The 23,669-nt window shown below is 37.2% G+C and overlaps 2 protein-coding genes across 2 annotated transcripts; one reads left to right on the forward strand and one right to left on the reverse strand.

Moving 5' to 3' along the window:
• The first annotated feature begins 23 nt into the window (after positions 1–23).
• On the forward strand, positions 24–1,078 carry LOC125496956 (uncharacterized). The gene is made up of 2 exons (XM_048643081.2): positions 24–570; positions 719–1,078. Exons 1-2 carry the CDS (start codon positions 421–423, stop codon positions 1,076–1,078), a joined length of 510 nt encoding a protein of 169 aa, XP_048499038.2. The 5' UTR covers positions 24–420.
• A 313-nt stretch (positions 1,079–1,391) lies between these two features.
• On the reverse strand, positions 1,392–1,802 carry LOC125496628 (uncharacterized). Its single transcript, XM_057394050.1, has 2 exons — positions 1,689–1,802; positions 1,392–1,613 (listed from the first exon to the last, which is right to left on the reverse strand). Exons 1-2 carry the CDS (start codon positions 1,800–1,802, stop codon positions 1,392–1,394), a joined length of 336 nt encoding a protein of 111 aa, XP_057250033.1.
• Between the last annotated feature and the right edge of the window lie 21,867 nt (positions 1,803–23,669).

A 23,669-nucleotide genomic window follows, 5' to 3' on the forward strand; every position in this document is an offset into this window, starting at 1 on the left:
CCTCCCTCAATTACTATTTTGACACTCTACTCTGGTTTTATTTTATTTTTTTTAATGGAAAAATTGTTTTAAATAAGTCAACCTTTGCGTGGTCTTCCAATTTCAAGTCTAACTTTTGATTATTTCTGTTCAAGTTCACCTTACATTAGTATTAACTATAATTAAGGTTTATGACTATTTAACCTGGAAATGCAGGTTGTATCCGGTAATTATGCTGACGTGTCCATGACCGTTGGGTTTAATTTTTTTTCTTCTTCTTTTTAACTCCTTCTACCTCCTTTCTCCCTTCCCTCCTTCAACTGGACATTTTCTCTCTCCGATTTTTTTTCTTTCTTCTTCATTTCTCCATTTTCTCCGGTTTTCCATTTTCTTCAGCCCTCTATTTCTTCTCCTCTGTCTTCCTTTTTTTTCCTCGAAATTATGTCAGGAAGGAAGCAAGCTTCCTTTGGCTCAGGATGCTCCTCCAATTCAAGGAGGGTTAAATGCAAGTGTGGGAACAATGCAGTGGTGCGAACAGTGAAGAATGGGCCTAATGTTGGTTCCAGATTCTATGGTTGTCCTTTATGGCCAGTAAGTACAATTTGTCCCAATTTTTTTTCCCCTAATTTTGTCAATTTGTAGGTTTCTTAATTTTTCCCTAATTTTGTCAATTTATAGGTTTCTTAATTTTTCCCTAATTTCTCAATTGGGAACCTGATTCACTGTTGTTGTTTCGTAGGATACTAAATGTGAAATGTTCAAAATCATTGATGATAGCACTGCCCATGAAGATCTTCAATTTCAGATTTTTGAGAAGGATACTAACATAGCTGAGCTGGAGGTTGTTCAGACATTTAAGGACAATAAAATCATGAAATTGCAAACAAAGAAGCATAGCTTGGAATTAGAAATTTCTGCATTGAAGAAAGAAAATGCTCAATTGCGTTGTAACTTGGTGCAAAGTGCCACAAATGAGAAGAATCTGAAATTTGCTCTCATTGTGTTGTGCTTGTTATTTTGTATTTTTACTACCTTAAGTAGAGGTTGGTGGATGGATGAATGTACTTTGTATTATTGTGCTGACTTTGGATGGTATTAATAAAGATAACCTTTGGTTCAAAATTTCAGTGCATAGATAATTAGACAACAATATTGCAGTGCTTCAAATTTGCTTTGAAAGTCTTCTTCAATTTCCAGCAGGAAGCTAAGTGCAAATGTACTTACATGAGTTCAAAAAAATTGCAACAATTGCAAATTCATAGCATTCAAACCATAAGTGACTAAATTTGTCTCATCCCTAACTAATTGCAACAATTGCAAATTCATAGCATTCATACATTTAACAATTGCAAGTTCAAAAACTAGTACATTTAACTCCAAAAAATTGCAACTTTGTCCACAAAACAGCAACTCTACTGAGTTGGGTCAACAACTTGGGATCCTTGGCTTAACTGGGTGCATTCTGTGCCTCCTCCACCAACTGCACCCCTGCCTCTGCCTCTCACACCAGATCTGCCTCTCCCTTCACCTCTGGCTCTTCCACCAGTCCTGCCTCTTCCACCCCCTCTTGATCTAGTTGGGTTGATGATCTGGGCTCCATCATCCATAATCAGTAGACCAACACCTACTGGTACCTGCCAAAAAAAACAAAGAGTTAGTACAGTTAATGAATTAATAAATTGACAAAAAAGAAGTTAGTGCAGCTATACCTGATTTCTTCCTCTCCCTCTGCCTCTTCCAATTGTAGCCCCTCTTGCAGCATAGCCACCACCTCTTCCCCTTCCAGTTGTTGACCCTCTAGCTCCTATCCCACCTAATATCATCCTCCCACCCCTGCCTAGTTGTGTAGGCTGTGCAGTGACTGAATGGTGGGATGTTGATGCTTCTGTAGAGTTGAAGTAGGTTTTTTAGGTCTTCCTCTTTGTTTCTTAGCTGGGGGTTCAAGTGGCTGTGCAGTATCCTTTTTAGGACAGCCCCTCTTATTGTGTCCCTTTTCCCTACACAAGGTGCATGTCATTTCCATGCCATGCCTTGTTAGCTGTCCTGGCCTCTTGGGATCCTCATATGGATCTCTAATCCTATTCCTTCTAGGCCTCCCTGGTCCCACCTTAATTGGAGGGGGATCCAACTTACATTCCACCCGAGGCCAATGTCTTTCACCCTCAATAGGTGGTATGGCAGCAGCATAGGTTCTCAGATAAACCTCTTTTCTGTAACACTCATCAACATAAAATTCTGCTTCTTTGTTAAGGAACTCAATACAGGCCACAACATGGCAACAGGGTACACCTAATTTGTCCCATTTCTTGCAGGTACATGTTCTATCCTCAAGGTTTACTATCAACTGATCAAGATAGTACTTAACATTGAAAATGAAATCTGTTGAGGGGATAACATCACATAGTGAAGCTTTTTCCTTCTCCTTATCCAACATAGCTTGTATCCTAGGGCATAAAACTGAATTACACTTCTCCATTTCTTGTCTTTTGGTCACTAGTCTTTGCATTAGGGCAACCCTAATATCCTCCAACATGTAGATTAAGTGTTTGGTCCTAGCATTGACTATATAACCATTAAATGTCTCTGCCATGTTATTAGTTATTGCATCAGATCTAATCTCATCACTCATGAAAGCCCTACAGAAGCAAGATGGGTTATATGCCCTAAAAGAAGCTGCAGCATCACTATTTTCTTTCTCTAATTCATCCAAGGACTCATTGTAGTCAGCCATGCTATAAGATTTAGCTATGCTCCAGAACTTTAACTTCATGTCATCTCCCCTAAAATGCTTATGCCAGTGAGCAAAGACATGGCGAGCACAATGCCTGTGCTCTGCCATTGGCAACACAGTGGCAACAGCATGTAGTATAGCCTAAATAGCAACACAAGGCAAGCTAATATTAGTGTGCAATAACATTAGTGTGCAATAACATTAGTGTGTAATTGAGATTCACATAATAAATTAGTAACATAATGAGAGTGTGTTTAGAGGCTTACAAGATGCTCATCACTGACAATGGCCAATCCAGTACCATCTCCCAAGTCAAGGGAAGCTGGAGGTGAGTGATGAACCAAACCCAAGATGAATTATTTTCTCCCTCAACTGCAGCCCAAGCAATTGGGAACATCTGCTCATTGGCATCCCTCCCTACTGCAGACAAGATCTGACCACCAAGGAAGGTCTTCAAAAATGCAGCATCAATGCAAATGATCCTTCTGCACCCTTCCTTCCACCCCATGGCCAAACCCTCATAGCAAGTGAAAAGTCTCTGGAATGTAGGTGGATTTGACTTCTTACTTGTGTCAACCACCAAATCCAAGACTGTATCTGGGCTTGTTTGCTTGATTGCTTCAATGTATCTCCCCAACTTGAGGTAATGATCTTGCATTGACCCATGAAGTAGCTTGTGGGCATGATACTTCACTTTGTAGGCAAAACTTTTCTTCACCAGCACCTTATAAGCTCTCTTAATTGTTTCTTGAATGTCCTTGGCTGGCCAATGGGGCCTAGCCTTGAAAACCTCCAGCATTTCCTTAGCTACCCATGTAGCCTTTAACTGCCTATTCTTCTTCATGTTTCTGTGACACTTATGCACTCCCTTCACCTTCCTGACTAAAAAAACTTGCTTTCAATGAATGCCAAGACCCATACAAGTAAAAGGAACACCCCTTTACACACCTCACCCCAAGTTCCTGCCTCCTTGACTTGTTGCTTATCAAAAAAGTGAGGTTCCTTCCTTGCAAAATAGAATACTTTGCCACTGCCTGCTTAGAATCATCCCTAGTTGCAAACCTTTGCCCTGGCTTCCACTCAAACTTACTAAAATCTGTTTGAGGACTAACTAACACTCCTCTCCTAGATCTAACACTTCCCTCTGCCTCATCACCACTTTCTGGAGGTGTGTTTAGGTCCTCATCACTGTCAAAGTACTCACTCTCATAGCCACACTCCCTTGTGACAGTTGATATACCATTTGTAGGATTTGATTGGGTATTTAATGTACCTTCAGCAGCTTCTTTTTGTAGTTGCCTAGCTATTTGTAATAACTTGTTATTAGCACTCCTCACTCTATCCCTAGCAATGTGATACTCCTCATCACTGCAATCAGACTCTTCTAACCCAGGGTCCTCTTCATCTTCTGGCCCTAATTCCTCCTCTTCATCTTCACCTCCCTCACTCAAATCTGCATCCCCATATTGTTCTTCTTCCCAAGTTTCATCTGGTTCATATAATGAATCCTCAGATGCATCACTGTACTGCTCTATCAGCTGATCTAACCTCAATGGACTGTCATTAGGTCTAGGGTCAATCCACTGATAATTTTCCAGAAAATCATTGCTAGAAGGAGGTTCTGTGACTAAGGGTTGAGTTATTGTTTTTTGTGGTGTTTTTTTTGGTGTTTTTTGTGGTGTTTTTTGTTGTTTTTTCTCTGGTGTTTTTTGTGGGATTTTAGGGTTAGAAAGAACATGTTTTGGAGCTTTATCTACTTTGGGTGAGGTGTCAGTCAAAGATGATGTGCCAAAGTCCAACAATATGCACACATCATCACTCCTCAACCTAGGTCTAGTTGCCACATCAGGTGGACCCCTTCTTGGTGTTAATTTGTTTTTTTTTAATGGGTTGAGAATCAGACATTGGTTTGGGAACAGGAATTGGTTTTGGTTTTTGGGTGGAAGAAATAATATTCTTACTTGTTTGGGGACCAGGAATATTCTTCAAACTACTCACATCATTGCCTTTATGTTGCACATATAAGTCAATTGACCTATTTTTAATGGCTAATTCCCCAGCTTCAAACACCTGAGCATCACCCTCAATTTTTGTCAACCCAACCACCATGGCTTCTCCTGGCCTAAGATACCAAACCCCCTCTATGTCATCATATTTTCCAGTTTTAGTAGCCATCTCATGGACCCCCCAATAACATAATTCATCTGGGTTTGCTTCAAAGGTTCTGCCTTTACCCCCTAGGTATATCATCCCCAGTATTAGCTTTAATAAATTTCCCTCCATGCCAGAAACGTAAAGTTACATTCTTGAACAAACTATCTGACATTGCAACCTAATAACCATGAAAGATGAATTTAATAAAAAGTTAACCTAAATTCAACATGTGAGGTAAAATATAAGCTAAATTTAATCATTTTAGCAACAATATAAGCCATGAATCAAGACTAAAATTCAAAATCATAAGATGTTGAAATCGAAAAAAAAAAACTTCAAAGAAGGAATTAAACGCACCTACAATGATGAAGATGATGGGAACTTTCACCCTTTTCGCAATTCGCTGTTAAACGCACCTACAATTTCGCAAATTTCAGCAAATCCCTTCGCTAATTTCCGAAATTCTCTCTTGTTGTTTCTCTGATGAAATAAAATGGAGGAGAGAGATAGAAGTTGTTTTGTTTTGTTTTGGGGGTTTTCGTTTCTGGGTGGGTATTGTTATGTGGGTGGGTTTTTGGGTGGGTATGGTTATGTGGGTGGGTTTTTGGGTGGGTAATGTTACTTGGGTGGGTATTGTTAGTTGTGGAGGACTTTAATAAAAGTCAGACTTCCAACCAACCTATTTAATTACCTATTGTGCAGGTAAGTAGTCATAAACCTTAATTATAGTTAATACTAATGTAAGGTAAACTTGAACAGAAATAATCAAAAGTTAGACTTGAAATTGGAAGACCACGCAAAGGTTGACTTATTTAAAACAGTTTTTCCTTTTTTAATTCCTTCTTCTTTTTTTTTTTTTGAGGGGAATAATTCCTTTCTTTTTGTAGCAACCGAATTGTTTAGAATTTTTTAATTAAAATAATACAAACTATTGTCCATTTTCCTGCAATAACATAAACTTTTGATTATTTTAAAAAAATACAAACTTTTGTCTAAAATTTCTGCAATAGGGCATGACTGGTTAGTCACTTGTTGGTGCAGGTAAATTGCTTATGTGGCACTTCTTCTTCCTCCATTTTTTTTTCTGCTTCATTCTTCTCTCCTGCCCCTTCTCCATTGTCTTTCTCCCTTGCCCAACCCTGACCCCACCCCTCCACTGCCCTTTTCCCCTAACAGAGTCGTCCCCTTCCCCCTAAACAATTGTCGCCCCCTCCCCCCCACTGCCACCTATCCTTTGACCAACACCAAAATCGCACCTCACCCAGTCGAATTAGCTTCCCTCCAACCTCAAAACAACCCTTCATCCACCTATAAACAGCCGCAACACCCAAAATAACCCCTTACCTACCCGAAATCAGACACCCCCTACCCGTTACACACTGCCCACCCCTGTAACAACCCTTCACCCACAAGAAATTAGCCCCCTCCTTAAAACCCACCGTCCTACCCCAAAATCAGCCCCATCCAGAAATAATGATGGTGATATTTTGCTTTGGCAGTTTGTTAGGGTGGTTTGGGCTTTTTATTTTGTGGGTGAATTGAGGTTCGTGGTGGTGAGAGTGGTGTTGATAAGATTTGGTGGGTGGGGATCATGGTGGTTGTGGCTGGATTTTGTGTATTTCGAGGGTGATGGAGTGGAGGGGGATGGTTTTCGAGGCTGGGGTGGCTGGTATTATTTATGGATTTCGGGGGGTGAGTTGGTTGGGTTTGTTGGTTTTCCGGGGTGAAGGAGTGAAGGGAGTGGTTTTCAGGGGTGAACAGGTGGTTGGGTGGGGGAAAGAGACGTGGTGTTTTAATTTCATGGATAGTCGAGGGGAGGAGTTGTGTTTTGGGGTGGAGGAGGGGAGATGTGATGTTGTCTGTGGTTGGGGTGTGGGAGAGGGAGAGTCTAGTGGTTTCATGGTAGGGTTTCAATTCGTAGGGGGGTGGGAGGAGAGAGAAAGAGATTTTGGGTGTTTTAAATTGTCTTTTACCTGTTTTATATGTTAAAGGTCACATTGTCCTACTGGAGAAATTTTAGGCAAAAATTTGTATTATTTAAAAATAATCAAAAGTTTGTATTATTGCGATAGAACGGCAAAAGTTTGAATTATTGTCATTAAAAAAATCCAATTGTTTAAGCATTCCACCTTATTTTCCACTCTTTAAGGGCTCTATCAGATCGAACCCTTTCGCATGTTAAAATACTGAAAGATTTTTCTTTCGATTGAGTGTAATCATCTAACTATAAATAGGCAATTTACAGAGATTATTATATTTAGTTATTTTAAGTGATCCTATTTCTTAAAAGCTAATTATAATCTATAGGTTAATAAAATCAATCTGCTAGTAAAATTAATCGATTACTATAAGTTCACACATTAAAACATCAAATTTTATCAAAAGCCTTTGGAGAGCTAAAGGTGACCGACAATTATGGGGGAGTTACAAAAGCATTGAATTTGTTATAAAATAAGCGAAGTTCATTGTCTTCTACAAGTGAGAGAAATTGGTTCTTCCTCCCATACGAGCATACGTTGGTGATCGGTTTGTACTTGTGGACCAACAGTTGTGGAATGACATTTAACGTTTTAAGAGTATGATTCCTGCAATCTGCTAAGTGCATCTATATTCCTACAAACTCGACCAGTATTAGCATGCTAGACACTTTGGGGGTGGGGGAAGAATAAAGGAAGCCCATTTCCCATGTTTCCGTAACGGGGAGTGAACTCCCAACCTCAAGGTTGGAAGGTGAAATCATTTCCACTAGATCAAGCTTAGCTTGATACCCCCCTTCAGTTTATTGTTTAACGATTATTCTCCTCTTTATATATTCTTAGTATCATCTTGTATAGTATACCAGTGCACATCTCCATTCCTCCCACTCTTTCCTCTCACTCCTTCCCTCTTTATTCCATTTCCTTATATTCCCCTCCCTTCCCTTTGCAAGACCAAAATTTTTGACAATTGAAACTATCAATCATCTTTAAGTTCATCTTTACTCACTAATTACTATATGACCTCCTTTTTACACAAGACTTTTGTGGGATAATGACTTTCTAATACTCACAAAGACAAAGCCCCAAAGGTATGTACAACATAATACTACAAAAGTTTTTTCACGAAAAGATAGCTTACACAAATAGAAAAGTAAATAAGCTCGAAAATCAACTATAGAAGGCTAAGAGTGTACCATTCATATATGCTAGCAAATTAACAAATTTAGGGTTAGTTGAATATATATATAAGCTATACAAATTATTAGAATAGGTGGTTTAATTTAACATAAAATTAGACAAATTCAAGCTTACATTTTCCCAAAAAGCTCATTCCATCTTACTCTAATCCAACATTATCCCTAAACAACTCTCACCAACCTAGTCATCCCTTCTCTTCTCTTTCATTACAACAGACAGTTTTAAAAATAACTTGATCGTGTTACTGAATAGATTAAACTAGTCTTAAATGGGATAAACTTGTTACTGAATGGATTACAGAATATGATTACTGAATGGATTAAACTGGTCATTAGATAGATTAAAATAGTCACTATATTCAGAGAGATGATTCTTTCTCTTCTAAGTCTCAGGCTTGAGCGTTGCCTAATCTTAAATTAAGAGTAGGAGGTAAATTGCTTAAGCATTCCACCTCATTTCCCACTCCTTAATACTAGAAGATTTTTTTCTTATAATTGAATTTAATCATCTAACTGTAAATAGGAATATTAATGGAGATTATTGTATTATGTTATTTTTGGTGACCATAAACGTTTTCCTAGAAGCTGATTATAATCTGTAGGTTAATAAAAACAAAATACTAGTAAATTTAATCGAATTCATGAGGTCACATATTAAATAATTGGATTTTATCAAAAGCCACGAAAACCCTTGGATGACCTAAAGGTGATCAACCATTATGGGGGAGTTACAAAAGTAGTGAATTTTTTAATAAAATAAGTGAAGTTCATTGTCTTCTGCAAGTGAGAGAAATTAGTTCCTCCTTCCATACGAGAATACGTTGGTGATCAGTAAGTACTTGTGGACCAACAGTTGAGGAACAACATTTGACATTCTAAGAATATGATGTAATCTGCTAAGTGCATCTGCCAAGCCCGAAAAGTACTCAAAAAATAGATATGTAGCAACAATACCACATCAGGTCAAATCGAGGTAACGAAATAAAAGACAATGTGCACGATCAAACCTCAATAAGTCTCCACGGACCAAAAGGGGAGATTGATACACCATCACTCAACTGCCTGCAGGCAGGACAGAAGATTGCAATAACCCAACTTGACCCAATCATAAGTCGACACTAGAGACAGATCTGCGAGAGGCATGGGGAATCGCGTTGATACTCGCGATCCCTTATCAGTACGCAACAGGCCGCAGACAGCTAGCTACAACAGAATGCACACCTTCTGCTCGTTGGATGTCCCCAGCATAGAAAGCCCCCTAGCCGCAACCTTGCGGGGAGCATAGGACAAACCCGTAGGAAGAGCATCGGCAACCGGGTCGATAAAATATCTGACCTGCGAGGTGTTGAACGACAACGCCTCACCTAACGACACTGAGGTGCTGGTGAAAGACAGGTCGCAAATCAAGGAGAAGTCTAGGGGGTAATAGTCAACTCCCTCTGGCGTATGTGAAAAGAGTTTCAAGTATCCCACCACCACTCCAACAAACCGCAAACTACAATCTAGGAGGAATGAACATCTCCTAGGCTCTCGTAGACGTGAATGAAGCGAGATAGCCTGCTCTGCTCAAGTAAGACTACTCGATCTTGAATATTTCGGACCTTCTTAAGCCAGTCAAAGGTGCCAAAATAACGGGTCTTACCCTCGTCTTGCAAATACAAGTACAATCAACAAGGGTGCCTAAACTTTAACCTAAAAGGAACTCGGCACAGAGCAGATGCTCACAACACCCGAAAGTGGTCGTTGGGACACGTGATGTTTCAGATCAAGGCGCAATTGCTTAGAAGTCCATCCCACAACCTTCCTTGCCTTCTTGGGATGCGGAGCAGCCCTACCACCCACCATCCTCCCTACCAGAATCCTTCAACGACTTACTAACCGGATCAAAAACAACAAATAAGACAAAAATCAAAGAGTCCTTGACTCTAATATAAGTTACTAGATTTCATTTTCCTAAAAAACACTACCATCACATCTAATAAGATTTCAGGAATCCATTTGAGTTGCAACATACAGGTCATAGCAAAATAACATACATCGTCACCTAAAGTACGATTTCTACCAGCAAAAAATCCACAGTTCCCTAAGCATGTTTCTAGGTTCCAGACTTAAGACTTAGAAACTACGCTAATTCTGATTCTAAGACTCGTGATCCAAGAATTATTATCAAATTCAAAGTTCCCTAAGCATGTTTCTATATTCCAGACTTAGAAACTACGCTAATTCCTATTCTAAGATTCATGATCCAAAAATAAATATCAAATTCAAAGTTCTCTAAGCATGTTTCTAGGTTCCAGACTTGGAAACTACGCTAATTCTGATTCTAAGATTGATGATATAAGTATTATCATCAAATTCAAAGTTCCCTAAACATGTTTCTTAGTTCCAGATTTAGAATCTACATTAAGCAGAATATAATTCTAGTTTCATGATATAAAGAATTATCGAACTACAAATGTAATGTGAACTCACACATGGAATGAGTATCAAACTCGTGAGGAACAAGATCTGAAAAAAGAAAATACCTCAAAACTCGTAGGAGTTCGCCGTAGGTGGCGCACATCACTTGGTCCAAAATTCCAAACGTGATCAACATTTTCACCCCATAGGCACTGAGGAACAACGGAAAATCGCGAAAAAAAAAGCATATTAGAAAATAGAGGAGAAGAAAACCCACTTGGTGATGCAGGAATATGGTCGGTGAGGCAGGAAAACCCGCTGGAAAAAGGTCTGAAATGGTTCGAAAAAGTCAAACCCCAAACCCTAACAAAACTCGTGCAAAATCGCCCAAAATAACTCACAAAAGAGACAACCAAGTGAAAATAATCACTCCTCTAAGTTAGATCTAAAGAAACACTCAAGAATCAAGCGAGTTTATAGCTTTGAAATCTCAACAATGGTTGTTCAAGCTTAAGAGAGAGAGAAAAATGAAGAAAACGACGGAGAAGGACAAATGGGAGAAACTCTGGACGCTCGTGCTTTGTTAGGTCATTTGAAGACCTGCGTCCAGTGCACCAGGTGAACCGACAAAACACGCGCCTGACATACGCTTCTGCATTCACCGCAGCATCCCACGCCAAGGGCAGGTCTGTGCATCTTGCGCACAGTCCTATACAGCACCCTTAGGGCCTTCTTAGCCTAGTAGGGTGCACATGCTCAACTATATATGAATTCAAATTTTCTTTACGATATTACACGCGGCAAATTAACAGATTTTCGAATCCGCAACAAAAATACAATTTTGTCATTTTTATATTCCAACATGCGATACTCTATAAATTTTCAACAAAAATTGCTCAAGAGACAACAAGTACTCATGAGTATCAACAATGGAAAAGACACCGTTAGGTTTGCATACCATTTCAAATTAACAACGAAAGCACATCGTTAGGTCTACGGATCGTTTCAAATTAACAAAGGCAACAAACAAACTGCCAAGTATGCAGACCATCATTAATCTGAAAGGCGACAAACAAATCGTCAGGACCGCGGACCATCATAATTCTGAAAGGCGACAAACAAATCGTCACGTCTACGGACCATAATTAATCAAAAAGGCGACAAATAAATCGTCATGTCTGCGGACCATTATCAATCTGAAAGGCGACAAACAAACTGCCAGAGCATCATCAACTAAAAAGGCGACGGATAACCGCCAGGTCTAAGGACCATTACACATCGAGACAACATAACTCCGACATGAGTCAGGCGAATAACTCATGAAACCTTCTTTCACACACCCTCTCATTATACACATTTAGAAATATGTTCCACACAAGCTTGTTCCTGAAGCTTTTTCTTATTTCGTAGGTACTGAAGAAAAATGGTGATTTTGGATTGCAGAGCATCTGGAATCATTCTCCGTCCCGACACATATACTTTTACTTTTGGTTTTTCAAACCTCAGTCAAAGTGGGGGCTTATGTAGAAACATAATCGTGTCTCCTCATTTAAGGATCCAATGATGAAACATACCGTGGTCTTAATTGGTTCGACCCAAAGGCATCGCAGTCTGAAAATCCATTCAAAACTATTTCGAAAAGTGTTAAAGTCCTATTTTAAAAGCCTAATTAATCATTCATGATAATTAATTGTATTTTGATCCCAATCCTTTGAAAAGCCATATTAATTATTTAATAATAATTAATTGATTTATTTTAATAAATAAATATTTTCAAAAGATATTTTTTTATAGTTAATCAGGTTTCCGAAATTAAGGGATGAAAGAAATCTTTTACAACGCGTTTTAGAAAAGCTCGCAAAGGCACGTCAAGAGCTAGGCTGGTGCGACTAGTGCACGTCTGTGACTCGGCCGTAACTCTGTTCATCTGTGCCAGGTGCACTAATCTTCACCTGACACGTGGATTTCTGACAAATACAGAGTCCTGTGTCAAGCGCAATTCTCTGCGTGAGACGCAAAGTTTCTTTCTTATCTTTTTCAAAACGCGTGCCACATATACACTTTTTACTGGACATGTCGCAACAGGCGCTTGACATGTCATCCTGCGCTAGACACAGATGGCGCATGAGGCGCAACACCGTTTTCCCTACAAATAGGATCAATTTCAGTGCAGATTTGAGAACGAATTTTTCACATAACACTCAAAGAATACTTTACAAACCTTTCTACGAAACACATAACCTCCCTAAAAAACTCATACTTTCAAACACAAATACATCTAATCTACATACTTTCATACATTCAGATGTCCAGGCTTCACGATTGCTCGTCCTGAAGATTGTCAATCTTGCAGACCCAAGCCACAATATAATTTTGAGGGTCCTTAAGTAAATTCTTTATTTTTATATTGGACACTGTTTTTTTTATGATGTAGATCTTCAATATACAACAATCTACTATATAATCTAAACCTTTTTATTTCTTTTTATTTATTTTTATACATTATTATATGTCTGCCTGATTATTCTATGAATATTATATGATTATGCTACTTTATTGCTTTTATCACTCACATGTTATTTTTGCTAATCAAAGACCTAAAGAACTGTTCTAACATTAATCAAATTAATTTGGACAACCTGATAGGTTCCCTGTAATATTGATTGCATAATAACATATCACTAAAAAATAGTCTTTTATGTGTTTCCTGAACCAACCTAGACTAATTATTTTTATGGCACTTAAAACATTATTTGGTTATTCTTTTACATAAACATTGACATGAATTGATATTTAGTAGAGGCCAACAATGGGCAACATGACATTACAGGTTTGCATTTTGACCAACCTAGACTAATTATCTTTGGTTCATTTGGACCATCTATGGAGTCATAACGAGAAAATCTACATTGGATAAGTCTCTGATTTGTCCCTATAATTTCCCAATATCTAATTAGGTTTATGATTCTTCCTTTAAATAATTGTTGCCGACTTCAAAACAATTTTCAATACAAAACCTTTACAGTGGGTTAGTCAAATCTAATACGCGTTCATCCCGTGTAGGCGAAATATAAACACGCCTACAATTTGGCGACTCCACTAGGGAGGATTTTAAAAAAAAATTAAATGAGTGGGTGAAACTCGAAAAATACGATCCATACTCTTTTTATGCATTTGAATGACATTACAGGTTTGCATATGCATGGCTATTGTTTAAGCCACCATCATGATAATCTACCTTGCCACATTAGCACATGTTCTATGTGTGAGGTCACCCCTGGGGGAGGGAGAAGGGGTTTTTCTTTGTTCTTCCAAGAAGCTTCTGAGCAATAGTGTAAAATCTTAGTTATAAGCAAGCCTACCAAACCATGGATTTGTTCTCTTGTTCCTAACTTGAGAACTGGAGTGTGTCTTACATGTGGCCACCTCTTTAAGCAGGGGTACGAAGTGTGAGATCAATAATTTAGTCATGGACCCTTTTCAGACTAAACCTAAACGTGACCAATAGTTTCAAACATAGAACTGGACTTTAGGTTGGAACTTTTGCATCCATGTTATTTGACATATGCTTTTGATTGCAATTCTTGCCTGTTATTATATTGTCAAATTGTCATTATTATGCGTCGTTCCTAAAATCGCTTCTAATGAACAATAAAAAATCGTCAATTGCCCAATACGTCACCTAAATCCCCGGAAAACATGTCGGGGAGTAGTGCTCCAAGCGCATTAAGTTGCGCCTGGTGCATCACTCCCGCACCAGACGCACGGATGTACGTTGCCTGCAGTAATGCTGCGTGGCACGCACTCTGTGCGTCGCACGCTTTTCGCTGATTTAGTCGTCGTAATGGACGATCCTACGTTTAGTCCTATGTTTGTCTGTCTGCATTTGCGTAAAAAAATATGGTCATTTAGAAGTCTCACCTAATTAAAAAAAATCACTCTTTTCATGCAAGGTCGGGTCTGTCCTAAAAATTTCATATAAAGTGGTCATTGTAGAGTTAGAGTTGTCATGCATGTATACCTCTTTCCACTTTCTCCCTTCTATTCAACTAATCTTTCCTATCAACTATACCCAATCTTACCTTAACATATTCAATCACTTTCAAAAAATACACTTACAATTTTCAAAATCAATCGTAGACCTCCTCCTACTCTACCTTTTTCAAAAAGTATTTACTAATCATCATCATACCATTTATTCAACAAATATATATATATATATATATATATATATATATATATATATATATATATATATATATATATATATATATATATATATTCAAAATTAATCCATCATTTTTTCCTAACAAAAGATACAAAAAGTCAATCCAATCAACCCATTCTAAATACAATTTAGTGCAACTTGTACCAATCAATATTATAGTCCATTCCAATTTAAGTCTAAGTCTAAGTCCAGTATAATCCAAATCTTAGGTCCATTTAGGCCCAATTCATTTCCTAGGTCTAGTTTACATCATATGTAAACCCTAGTTAGTCTTTGGACTATAAAAGTCAGTCTTAAGACGATAAATTTCTCTAGGTCTAGTTTGCATTATATATAAACACTAGTCAGTCTTAGGACTATAAATTTCCCTAGGTCTAGTTTGCATTATATGTAAACCCTAGTCATTCTATAGACTATAAAAGTTCATCCCCTAAGTCGAAATAACTTTTCTTGTCTATCCTGCTATGAGTCTAGTCTGCTTATTGTAAGTGCAAAGTCTAGTACTCATCAGTAAAGTCCAATCATTCAGTCTTCTTTCATAGACCAGTCCAGTCCAATCCATGTCTGCATATGCATATAGCTAGGCCCATGTCGTCATCATAACCATAATCATACCCCATTTCTAATCATTTCCTATTCCCATTCTCACTTTCACCTTCATCTCTTATCTCCCATTTCTCATCTCTATTTTTCATTTCGAAAATGTTGTTTCTTAAAATTTACGAGGTCCATTCGATTTCCGTTCGGGACAAGTCGTGAGATTAAAACTTAGGAACGTCCAACAGAGAGGCAACAAGGTCAGCCTACTCCTAGACTCGTCAAACGCATCCTCGCTTTTTCAGATGAATCCTCCGACTCTTCTGAGTCGTCATTTGAAATGGGGGACCCTAATGAACAACTCAGTGCATTATGGATCAGCTTACACTGATCAACTCTCGTCTTGAGGAACAAGACAAAGAGATTAAGGCACTGAGGGAGAAGCTAACTAAAGAAGACGAACAAGGCGACACCATCACCAATCAAGTCCAACACGGATTTGAGGTTCGAAAAACTCGAGCAATTCATCCAGTCAATTCCCGCACTCGAGAGTAAGGCTCATGGCCATGACATCATTGATCCTGAACTAAGGGGTAAGCTCCCTAAAAAGGTAACATTGGGTAACCTCCCAAAAATCAAGGGGGTTGAAGACCCGAATGATCATCTGAGATCTTTTTCCATCTCTATGGCTCTCAACGGCGTGAGCAAGGACCTGTGTGCTTATGTCTTTCCCTTAGCCTTGGATGCACATCCATCCAAGTGGTTCAGATCGATAAACAAAGCCTAGTTGAATGACTGGGACTACATCAGAGAAGAGTTCCATAAACAATACATATACTATACTTAACTTCCCATTGGCCTTCGTAGGTTGGAGTTAAGTAAACAAAACTCCAACGAAGACTTTGTTACCTTCCTTAACAAATGGAGGGAAAAAGTTGCACAAATGTCTAACATGCCATCTTAAGAAGACCAAGTCTAAATGGTGATCCATAATCTACAACCTAAGTACGGAGAACGTATTAAATTCCAACCTATAGAGTCTTTCACATCAGTAGAATAAATGCTTATTGCTTCGGTCATTAAGTGGCATATTTCGGCGATTTTGGCCGCGCAACAATTAAGGATACAACAATAGGTAATTAAACTATTGATGCGGTTATTTCAACGTATTGCTGCGATTTCTAGCGAAAATCGCAGCAATATGGTTATTTTTTTATTAGAAAAATACAACGTATTGATGCGGTTTTGTAACAATATGCTGTATTTTTTAATAAAAAAAATAAAATATTGTTGTGGTTTTCCAGAAACCGCAGCAATACGCTATAATATTGCTGCGGTTTTCCCCAGAAATCGCAGCAATATAATGATTTTTAAAAAAAAATATTTTTATGCACGTATGTTTCGTTTGTAAATTGGATAAACCCATAAGTTGATTGGTACAAGTTGCACTAAATTGTATTTGTTGTAAAGATAGAGAAACAAAGAAAATTAATAGCAACTAACCTACACAATGCAATTATCAAGAAAGTATCTTGCCACTTATTTTTCACCTCATTGATTTGATCTTCCGTATAAGGATCATGGGTAAAGGTACGAGAAACCTGAAAATAATTCACCAAAGTGAGCCTCAAATAGTTAAATATATAAAATATATAATGAACTAAGTGAACAAAAACTTCATCGAAATCCTCTAGACCAGAATATAAAGTGAGTACGTCAAAAATGTTACGCATGACAAAATAACGGCACTCGGTGCCTCCTTGTTGTTGTGGGCACTTCATCAAAAGTTTTAAGAAAATGAGGAAATTTATCATATAATGAGAATAACATAGGCTTTTAATCGGATAAAATAAGTCTATTATACCTCAACACGCTTCCAAAGAAGCTTTGTGTTCCCACTCAACCGAAACCTCCTAAAAGCACTACATAACACAACATCAAATGGTTTACACTTTATTTGTTGTATGTTATAATTACAATTCATTTGAAATATATCAAACTGATCAACTTACGCTATCATAGGCAGTCTAATCTTTAACTTCTACTACTTGTGAAAGCTAGCAGAATCAAAGACATAAATTATCCTGAGCGTGGGACATATGACAAGGAGCATCCAACGATAGCTATTGTAAGATTGAATAACAATAATTACTAATGAAATTCACATGTCATGAAACAACCAATATTTGTAAAACTATTAAGATAGAATATTACTCTTGAAACATTGGCGCGAAGATGATACTAGCACCAAGAACGATGGATCTCGTCAAAGCACAATGAATGAAAGTCGTTACATTCTCCAATGCATTCACATCCGCGTTATCTCCGAACACATCCAATAAACAAAAAAGTATCCCCAAATCCATCCAAGTCAGACTGCGTTGCCCTAAAAAAAAATAGACAAATGTAAATTTTATGTGGAAAATACAACTAGCATACAATCAAATATAAAAAAAATCATAACTTTGATTATTGTTACCTCATGTACACTTGGATAATAGAAATATTAAACATCTTCACTTTTAGGTTCTCAGCAATATCCTCCTTGGTCAGATAAGCGGTGGCATCTCCTGAATAATGGAACAAGGAGCTCGGCAAGTTAACACCAATAGCATCATCGTTTGCGACGGCAAGGCAACCGTATCCGCGAACTCCCTACAGTATTCAGTGAGGGATTCCAAGAACGATACATCATCGACAACTAGACTATAACGAGTAGCCGAACCGGCTAAAAGCTGCTGGCTAGAACATCTAACAGCCTCCCCCGAAATCCCCTTTTGTTTTTTAGGTGTCGGTGTAACCTAATAATTATTTTTGACAACGCGCATAAGATTATGTAATTTTTAAATTTAATGCTATTATTTTTACAAAAATGGATAAGATTTGAACAATTACCTCATCACCTAACATATGCCTAATTTTTTTGGCCATTACACCCACGTACCTAATGCAGTAGCTATAGTGTCCAATCCCACAAGTAAATGCATGTATCATCTTTGATTCTAAGTAAAATTCGGTAACATTTTCCTTCAGTTCTCCAAGTACACGATGAAAATAATTGTTTATCTTATATGTACCCGGAGAACAAATTAGGAAAATGACTAACCGTATTTCATTTAGAATCAAAGAATTAACACACATTCACTACCTAAATGAGATGTGACGTTTAAGACCCAAAACGGGGACTATTCAAGACTTACTCCTAATGAGTAAGTCTTGAACGAGTATTTAGGTAGTATGATGTACATAAAAACAATCGCATTCAAACGATTCCAAGTCATCACCAAACAACAATCTCATCAAGCGATTTCAAGTTATCACCAAACAACAAGTACCAAACATTCCTTAGAATCCCCTTCCCCTCCCATTGGTCAGTCTATCAATATGAAGGCGTTGTATATCACTTGAAATAAAGTATCGCAAAAACATCACAAGAACTTAAGCAAAAACGATCTTGTATGACATTTTAAGGCATACAAAAACTTAAGCAAAATCATCACAAAATCAGTTTTTAATTCTCAAATCTTATAACTAATCATATATATACTTTATACTAAGCATTTTAAACTACATACTATTTAAGCCAAATTTTCCCTTAAAACACTATTAATTAAGAAAACTACAAAAATTAAAAAAATTATGAAAAACTAACCTAATATGACAAGGAGAGGGTGGCGCCGACGCTAAAGTACGAAAGTGGCGGCAACAACCCGTCGGTGAAAGGAGGAGAGGGGCTACAAACGAACCAACCAAGCAAGAAGCGGAGGAGAGGGGCAAAAAATCGAACCAAAAAGTGTGAGAAGTGAAGGAGAGGGGCGAAACCAAGCCTTTTCGTCGGAAAACCGAAGCCTTTTTGCCAGATAGAGTGTGAGAGAGTGTGAGAGTAGAGAGAGAGAGTCGAGAGAGAAACAATGAATGAAAAAAAAAAACTCATGTTTTTTTAGATTTGGCGTAGACATATTGCTGCGATTTCTGGCAAGAACAACAACAATATATTAAAATAATATTTTTTTATATTATTTTAATGTATTGTTGCGGTTCTTGCCAGAAACCGCAACAATGTTTGGTCAAATAGTCAAACTTTTTCAAAAAATATCCGTGAAACCATATAGCCGCGATTTTCGGCTGAAACTGCAGCAATATGGTTATTTTATCTTTTTTTTTTCTTTTTACGTGATATATTGCTGCGTATGGGTAAAATTGCAGCAATAAGCAATTGTTCTACTAGTGTCATAAAGCTTTATAAGGTGGGCTTATTGATTGTACAAGAGCTACAAGCCAACAAAAACAAGGGTTCCAACAATAACAACTCTTTCAAGAAGAGTAATAGTAACCCTTCTAGCTTTAACGTCAATGCCCTAACAACTGAAAAGAGAGGTTATCAAGGCCCTCAAAGGACATTCACTCTATTGGGCATGACCCTAGAAGAAGCCTTCACTACGCTTCATGCAAAAGGAGCACTTCAGCCTCTTGGCCCTACTCCAGACCCTGCTTATGAGAAAAGATCTAGTAAATGGAATATTAATGCCTACTGTAAGTATCGTCAAGGAAATGGACATATGACATCACACTGCTGGACTTTGAAGCATAATCTGCAGGATATGGTTGAAGACGGTAGATTACCAGTTCCGCCTGGAGCAGAAGTCAGCAACAACGACAACCACTTGGGCAGTGCCTAAATAATGTTGGGGCTTAGTCATTTAGCGTCAGTTTTCTAGGCTGAGTCGGAGAGTCCCTCCCCTAGATACTTCATTTCATTTCCTGTCGAGTCTATGTCCTTTAGGACTTTACCAGCCTTGTTTCATTCATTTTCAATTAGTAAAATAATCGCATTTTCTTTTCATTTCATTGGCCTACCATCATTTTATTTATACTTATAATTTAATGATGAAACTTAAATCACCTAACGAACTTGACTAATAATAATAAAAAGATCTAAAATAAAAAAAAAAAGAAAAATGAAAAATGGATATACTTTGGATTAAGAGTTATTCCCCTCTTCCCTCCATCATCCATAAACCATCATCTCCATTAGCGAAATGATCCATATAAAATCAAAGCTCCACAAATAGCATTCAAACTTCAAATATCTTAATCCATATGAACTTGTGTGCATGCCTTACTACATCAAAATAAAACAATGCCAAGCAAAAACGAAAAAAAGTGAAAATAATTCAAAGTGCAAAACAAAAAAGATCAAAAGCAAAAGAGAAACGCATAAAAATGCAAAAAGAAAGAGCCAAAGGCAAAATACAAGCTAGGGGGCTTGCACATAAGTTCTACCCCTCATTCAAATCCTTCAACCCCATCAAACTTTAACCTATAATTATAATTCTTGATCCTACATTAGCCAAATCAATTAAACTTTTATCATTCATCAAACCTTTCAACCTTTCATCAATCCTAACTCCTTTTTCACGGTATGTCCAAGTCCGCTAAATCGAAAACCCGAGAGGGCGGCCTAGGCAAAAGTTACGGCTCAAAATAAAATATAACAAAAATAAAAGAAATCAAATTTGGAACTACGAATAGTCTGATTATGCAAGGATATGTAGGAATCCTCATCTCGAGGTCCGACCGCTAAAATAAAAATAACATTACTCATGGTCTAATGATTTGATTTTCTAGAATTTAGGAGCATATCCTTTCTAGATCCCGACATAGACTTGAGTATGAACCTAGCCTCGTTAAAGCCTTTTCCCACCTACATTCATTTGAGTCACAAAATTTTTGAACTTTTTATATTTCAATCCAAGCTCTCCTTTTCCCTGAAGGACTCTCCGACAATCCCATGGTTTCCGTCAATAACTGACTTTGCCTATACCAACTTCCAATAAACAATCCCCAGTGATAGATTTCACGTTCAAGACAGATCAACTACAATTCAATATCATATCAATACAACATGACAAATTTAAGACAAGCTCACCCAAAGTGGGAGCTTCCTATATGTGGTGGTTCCTCCAAATCAAATCAAACTCCCGAAAAGTTGTAATCCGCGGACCTCGTTTACAGACCCTGATTATTTACAAAAAACGATTTTCGAAAATCATTCTATTTATTTCTAATCATTCCATCATTATACACATCTTCTAACCATTGCAAAACCCTAACCTTGCATTGCAGCCTTGCCAAACCCTGACCTTGCATTACATACATTCTAAACTTGCATAGCCCTGACCTTACATGACATGTCATCCCTTAGCTTTGTATAACCTTAATCTTTGCATAGCGTCTCATGCATCCTTAGAGAGTCTGAGTTTATATTATTACATCATTATGTGCTTATGTGAGTTGTTTGCACTTATCTGCTAACATCTTCTTCTGCAAGTAATCAAATTTTGTAGTTATTGTCCTGCATACTAAATTTATTTTGCAGAGACCAGCGCATGTAGACCAGTTTTAAACTGCATAGCGTTTAGAATCGTTCTCCGTCCCGACACCGTATCCTTTGACTTTCGATTTCCTGAACCTCAGTCAAAGTGGGAGCTTCTGTAGACACATAATCGTGTCTCCCCATTTAAGGATCCGAAGATGAAACATATCGTGGTCTTAATTGGTCCGACTCAAAGGCAGAGTAGTTTGAAAAGCCATTCAAAATCATTTCAAAAGTGATAAAGTCCTATTTTAAAAGCCCAATGAATCATTCATGATAATTAATTGTATTTTGAGTCAAATCCTTTGAAAATCTCAATTAATTGTTTAACAATAATTAATTAATTAATTTTAATAAATAATTATTTTCAAAAGATATTTTTTATAGTTATAATCAGATTTTATCCCGCAAAATCATGTTTCCGGAAATTAAGGGATAAAAGATATCTTTTACAACGTGTTTTTTAGAAAAGCTGGCAAAGGCACATCAGGAGCCAGGCTAGATTTCTAACTCATACAGAGTCCTGCTTTAAGCGCAGTTCTTTGCGTGAGATGCGGAGTGTAACGCCCCGACCACTGATTCACCATTTAAGATGGCCTAATTAGCTGTGGAATACCTACTTAGTCGAGGCAATACTGCCGCAACTTCGGTTAGGAAAGTGCAAGGCTACAATCATATAGATATTCAGACATTAAGAGATATAATAGTGTTAACTTAAACATCTTATATTTTATGAAACCAGACAACGTTAACATTACTTAATATAACAACGATAACTTATATTAAAGTATATAGTCTTACATTCTAGTTAAGTTAACCTTAGCTTACAAGTTAGTAGCACTATTACTAGATGATTTAATAAGGTGGTAACCCTTGCCACTACGCAGTACCATCGTCCCCAGTAGTACCTAAAACATAAATACAAAACGTTATGAGCCGAGGCTCAGTAACAAGCTACTCTATCAGCGTAAATCCATTTTATTTGCAAATAGTAGGATAAAATAATTCAAACATTTAAGAAAACAATATTCATTTATTTGCACTTTAATATTCTATCATTCCATTTTATCAGTTTTTACTCTGGTTGATGTACATCAGTTAGTGCTAGGATGTCTCCCAGTATGTGTATGCACCATTGTGCAAGGGCCTGGACCCCGGGCATTACCCTACACCAGTAAACAGTAGTGGGTCAGTTCCCCTGGAAACAGTACGGTACGTCCACGACCTTCAGTCAGTCAGTGGATACAGTCAACCAGTCCTTTAACTGTAATTTATCATGTTACGTTTCTTTTACTTGAACAGTGATCAGTATAATTCAGTAACTTCGAGTCATTTAGTAATATCTCATAAACGGTATCATTTTTAGTGATCAATTATTATCACATATCAATTTATTGGAATCGTATGAACTTCATAATACTTAATTAAAACATGTATGAATAATAATCCTGTAACTCAGAAACATTGCTCATAAATAATTACCATTTCAGTAGCATGCCTTAATTTCATAAAATATATTTCAAGGGAGTTGCAGGTACTAGGAGTAGTTGTTACTTCAATTGCAGTATGATAACCCTCTTCTTATGTCCTTGATATCGTCGTTACTGAGCTTCGGGGAACGAGTTCTTTTAAGTTTCAATACGAGTATTTTATAAGTTAGAAATCAATAGAAAACATTAGTGTTAGTGCTCTTTAAGTACGATTCTTAGTTTACAATATTATTTATAGAGGTTATATAGCTCAACTTATTTAGCGATTACATGGCGAATTGCTAGGATATCTTAATATTGTAATAGTTTATAAGAATCCTTTATATACTTAACTCTCGAAAATTCGTAAATATTATTTAGAAATCAGATTAAAAGTATTATCCATCATTTAGTCAAATTACTATATTATAAGCTTAAAATTTAATAGTTACACTCATGTAAGTGAGTTAGTATTAAAAATTATAAGTGATTATAACTTTTGGACTAATTTATAAGTATATGCTAAAACATGTTATGTCTTAAACAATTAAAAACTTGATAACATTAGTCTACCTATAAATATTTACTAAATTGGTAATTCAAATTCTATATGTGATTTT

The sequence above is a fragment of the Beta vulgaris genome, chromosome 4, assembly GCF_026745355.1.
Source record: "Beta vulgaris subsp. vulgaris cultivar EL10 chromosome 4, EL10.2, whole genome shotgun sequence".
Lineage (NCBI taxonomy): Eukaryota > Viridiplantae > Streptophyta > Magnoliopsida > Caryophyllales > Amaranthaceae > Beta > Beta vulgaris.

What these genes read in the sequence shown, in the direction of transcription:
- LOC125496956 (XM_048643081.2), top strand. Translation starts at nt 421, where the DNA reads ATGTCAGGAAGGAAGCAAGCTTCCTTTGGCTCAGGATGCTCCTCCAAT. An exon ending in ATGGTTGTCCTTTATGGCCA is followed by an intron (nt 571 to 718) that starts GTAAGTACAATT and finishes GTTGTTTCGTAG; the next exon opens with GATACTAAATGTGAAATGTT.
- LOC125496628 (XM_057394050.1), bottom strand. Translation starts at nt 1,802, where the DNA reads ATGATATTAGGTGGGATAGGAGCTAGAGGGTCAACAACTGGAAGGGGA. An exon ending in GAGGGAGAGGAAGAAATCAG is followed by an intron (nt 1,614 to 1,688) that starts GTATAGCTGCAC and finishes TTTTTTTGGCAG; the next exon opens with GTACCAGTAGGTGTTGGTCT.